The sequence below is a fragment of the Vollenhovia emeryi genome, unplaced genomic scaffold (assembly GCF_000949405.1).
Source record: "Vollenhovia emeryi isolate VEMERY1.0 unplaced genomic scaffold, V.emery_V1.0 DF939198.1, whole genome shotgun sequence".
NCBI lineage: Eukaryota > Metazoa > Arthropoda > Insecta > Hymenoptera > Formicidae > Vollenhovia > Vollenhovia emeryi.
Window position 1 is genome coordinate 1 of NW_011967168.1, and position 2,012 is coordinate 2,012.

Sequence of the window (2,012 nt, forward strand, 5' to 3'; positions counted from 1 at the left end):
AGCCTAATTCAACTTACAGTCGTTTGGCTTGACAAACTATTTCACTGTTAGAAACAAATTTATTAAATGAGATTATGATACATCAGTGACACATTGAGAGCTACGACAATTTGAGATTATAATAGTAAAGTATGTACAAAACAATGCCATTGCATACAATTCTGTTGTATAATAAATAACATTCAATGATAATAGTATTACTTTATGTTATATTCTTGTTGGTTAAAATTTGTTTCTGGTTTAACACACAACTTTGATTTTACTTACCGCAGGAACCACTCGAAATGCGTTCCACGGAAAATCACTAGATTGAGAAAGTTTATAGGCATAAATATAATAAACTAATAAAGACCCCCCTCAATGAATTATTTCATTCTACTGAAAATGCACACGTTACTTTAACAAGGTTTTCGCCATAAATATGATAAAAAATATTTTCCGAGCGTAATGACATGCGATTACTTCTTTTTGAAACATTGTACTTTATTTATTTCTCGAGTCATGATTGCTATGATTGCTTTCCACAATCCAACTACTGTTCGTGGATCGAAATGTTATATATTCAGATTATAATAAATAATACTACTTCCAAAAATTAAAAATTTCTACACACCGATCATATACAAGTATTTAGTCATCTTTATTCGCATGTGGGTAATCCGTTTCATAATCAAGATACATATGAGATGCAATGGTTTTTTAATAATATTTCAACAACAATATTTTAATAACAGCGGCATCACTTTTCAAAGTTAGGCGACTGTATATTCTGTAATTTACATATAATTAGTCCAACAATCTTTCATACGAATAGCGGAATATTTATCCAAGCAATTGTTTTATATATTATTCAACAAACGTTTATTTAAACATTTGTATGATTTGCTGTGATTTGATGAGCGTCAAGTGAAAGTTTTCCGGTCGCAATAACATTTTTATACCAGTTCATAGACCATTTTGGAGTTCTTGTTCGATTCGGATCCGTGAAGTTAACGCTTACCATGCCGAACCGTTCTCTGTCAGAATAATAAAAAATACATATAAATTTTTACAAGCGTTCATAAATATGTACAAAATAATGACTCACGTATAACCACTGGACCATTCAAAATTGTCTAACAGACTCCACACAGCATACCCTTCTACTTTACATCCATCTTCTTGAATGGCAGTTAACATTTCCTTCATATAAGAATGTAAGTAGGATATTCTTAAATTATCAAATATACAACATCTATCAGAGAAACCATTCTCTGTAATGAAGATAGTTGGGTAATCATACTCAATTGAAATCTTCTTAATAATATCTCGAAATCCAATGGGAACAACCTAAAATATTTACAACTTTCTGTATATGCCTGAATACAAATAATACTTTATTAGTGCTAATACTTCACTCCTAGATAGAAAAATTATGATTGTTTATGTAAAGATTATATTTAAGAAAAATGATATTGGCAACAAATTTAATTCACAGTGGAACACTATATTCCTTACTTCGTAACAATTAGTAATAGTTAATTACTAAATTTTCTATAATTATCATACTTTCACCAGTTATGTTTGATTCAGCCGTATTATGGAAATATAATATGCATATTTTCTGAAATATACTCGAACCTCATTTCCAATTTATAACGTGGAGTACAAACTATTAATAATTCACTTTAAGAATTATTCAAAAGTATTCTTTAATAAGTCAAGCTATCTATACTACTTAATTATGCCTGATATGTTATTAGGATTTAATTAATAAATTCCTACCACGTCTTACACAAACAAAAATTTCTAGCAGACGAAAAATTACAGTTTGATACATGCAATCAATACACATCTTTTATGCTAACTAACTTTAAGCCAATCCGATGCGGTATTTGACCATGATGGATCTACACTTGTATTCACGCCAGAATAATCGTACCACGCGTGTCCTGGTACTCGTGGAACTGTTTCCACAAGTCTCGAAGTGTAATGATTTAAGCCGAAGAAGTCCGATGTACCTCTTAAAAAAT

General features: G+C 30.2%; 1 protein-coding gene across 1 annotated transcript in view; it reads right to left on the reverse strand.

Annotated features, from left to right (window-relative positions):
• Positions 1-57: 57 nt before the first annotated feature.
• The window catches only part of LOC105561875 (myrosinase 1-like), a 4,251-nt gene continuing 2,296 nt past the window's right edge, over positions 58-2,012 (reverse strand). Inside the window, exons 5-7 of the mRNA XM_012012230.1 lie at positions 1,852-2,002; positions 1,088-1,329; positions 58-1,016 (exon numbers count right to left, since the gene is read on the reverse strand). Coding sequence (XP_011867620.1) covers positions 866-1,016; positions 1,088-1,329; positions 1,852-2,002 — 544 coding nt within the window. The 3' untranslated portion in view covers positions 58-865. The remainder of the gene's footprint in view (positions 1,017-1,087; positions 1,330-1,851; positions 2,003-2,012) is intronic.